Source organism: Cotesia glomerata, unplaced genomic scaffold (genome assembly GCF_020080835.1).
Source record: "Cotesia glomerata isolate CgM1 unplaced genomic scaffold, MPM_Cglom_v2.3 scaffold_1405, whole genome shotgun sequence".
NCBI classification, from domain to species: domain Eukaryota; kingdom Metazoa; phylum Arthropoda; class Insecta; order Hymenoptera; family Braconidae; genus Cotesia; species Cotesia glomerata.
Window position 1 is genome coordinate 1 of NW_025401782.1, and position 2,478 is coordinate 2,478.

At 32.1% G+C, this 2,478-nt stretch overlaps 1 protein-coding gene across 1 annotated transcript; it reads left to right on the plus strand.

Moving 5' to 3' along the window:
- Window positions 1-23: 23 nt before the first annotated feature.
- Window positions 24-1,922, plus strand: LOC123273832 (the record flags this gene model as incomplete). The annotated part of the gene is made up of 2 exons (XM_044741307.1): window positions 24-868; window positions 944-1,922. Coding segments are annotated over exons 1-2 (1,439 nt in total), but the record flags the coding sequence as incomplete, so codon positions are not given.
- Between the last annotated feature and the right edge of the window lie 556 nt (window positions 1,923-2,478).

Genomic DNA, 2,478 nt, shown 5'->3' on the forward strand with positions numbered 1-2,478 from the left:
GAATTTATAATCGATATCGATATTTTCCTAAATTATCGACACTTCTAAAAATCTATTGAATGGTAGACATTGCCCAAGCATGTTTGGTTTAATTCGTTTAATTTGTTATTACTGTACTCTTTACATATTGACTTTAATGTGTTCACATGTCACTCATTTCTGTGCTCCAAGTTTAGTTTTTTATTTGTATTGAGACATTGAAATATTTGATTGTATCGATCGCAAGAGAAACAGTGTCAAATGTAATTGCTACAGTGTAAGATTCATTTGCATTTGTGAGGTTATACATGAAAGTAAAGCCCAAGAATTTAATCAGAATCCACTGATACTCTGTTACGAAAATTAATTATCAAATTTTAATATTTTTTTCTGTGAAATAAGTATTATTCATCTTTCTTTAAAATTAACATGGCAATGCAAGACGAAAAAGAAAATATATTTTTAATTGGGGATACTCATTCTCAGATCGATGGAAATCAATTACCATCCAATTTACAAGTTCTACAATTTTTATTTCATAATCTTCGAGTATTAAACCATAATTTACGTGATAGTAAATATTTAGTTTATGATGAATTGATAACTTTTTGGCAAAAAGTGAAAATACCAACTCAGCAAAAATGTCGATGTATTGCAAAAATTGAACAATTATATAATGATTGGCGCAGTTTGCAAAAAAGTTCTTCAGTAAAAGGAATCACCCAAACAAATAAAGAGGAAGCTTTTTCATCATCTCTTAAAAACTTATTCGACATTGCGCATAATGATGCTTTAAATATGATCGATGTTAAGATTAAAAATTTTTTATTAAATCAACGTAAGCCTTGTCGTGTTGGATACATCGATGAGGTTGAAGATCCAATTTCCGGTAAATATTGAAACAATTTCTGTATTCTATGGTTTATATTTTGAAATTATAACTTTTTTTTTCATTTTTTTTTAGAAAGTTCTGAACCTAGTTCACAAATTGAGTCATCAGAAACAAACTCTTTCAGTCAACGAAGCCTTCAGAGAGATCCCAGTTTTGTATTGGAATTAAATGAATCACCACCATCGAAAAAACCTCGAGGAACAATCGATATTTTTACTCCAAAACTATGCACAATGTTGGATAAATGTAAAATCAGCGATCGGAATGCGACGGGTTTATTGATTAGTTTTCTTGAAGCTGTTGGGATGGATGCTAGCCAATACATTGTTAATAGAACTTCAATAAAACAGAAGCGTGAAAAGTTTCGAGAGGACAGAGCCGCGGAAATTCAACATAGATTTAAAAATACAGAACTCAGTAGATTAATTATCCACTGGGACGGCAAACATTTACCTGACATCACTGGTAGAAACTTCATAGAGCGTCTTCCCATTATAATTTCTGCAGAAAAAGAAACTAAAATACTATCGATACCCAAACTCGAAAATTCCACCGGTCGCGCAATGGCTGATGCAGTTTTTGATGCTCTGCAAGAATACGGGATTAGTGAATTCGTAGTTGGTTTGTGCTGTGATACTACAGCTTCAAATACAGGACAATTTAACGGTGCAGCAGTGTTGATTGAACAAGCATTGGAACGAGATCTTCTTCTATTACCATGTCGACACCATATATTGGAAGTTGTACTGAAAGCTGTATTCGATTGTCAAATTTTCAATTCTTCTGGACCGAATGTGCCTTTATTTGTAAGGTTCAGGAAAGAATGGGATGCATTGGACCTTACAAAATTTGAATCTGGAATAAACGATCCGATAATCTATAATATTCTCGAAAATGATATTCTCGACATCCGTGAATTTGCAGAAACACAATTGACTTTGAATCACGACAGAGACGATTATTTAGAATTATTAAAGTTGACATTGATATTCATTGGAGTAGTACCCGATAATGTTGTGTTTCGTGTTCCTGGAGCTATGCATCAAGCAAGGTGAATGGCCAAGGCAATTTACTCTCTCAAAATTTTTCTTTTGTGATCTACGTTTAAGCTGACTTCGAATGAACATTAAAGTCTTGGTATGATTTGTGTTGTTATTGTAAAAATATATGTGAAGATATGGTTTATGGCATCATCATCAATCAAAGCTCCCAATTGTGATTTTCAATTGATACAATCGATTTACAACTTCCAATCAATTGACAAAAAACTATCATCTGCTGCTTTGAAAAAAATTTTGAATCATTTATGGTATCTCACTCCAGAAAACTGTTTAATGGCACTATTCGATGACAGTGTTGATGAAGAAACGAAAAAAAAAAATGGTTCAAAAATTATTCGATAATAACGATTATGATTCTTCAGATGACAGTCAAATCTGTAATTCAAAAAAATAGTAATAGCTGAAAAAGATGTACCAAAATTATTCGACCATGGATTAGAACAGTTCGTTGATCATTCATCAATTAATTTCTTTCTTAAACTGGGTTTGGATACTAGTTGGCTGAAAGATGATTGTGAAAACTGGCAAGAAAATATAAATTATCAG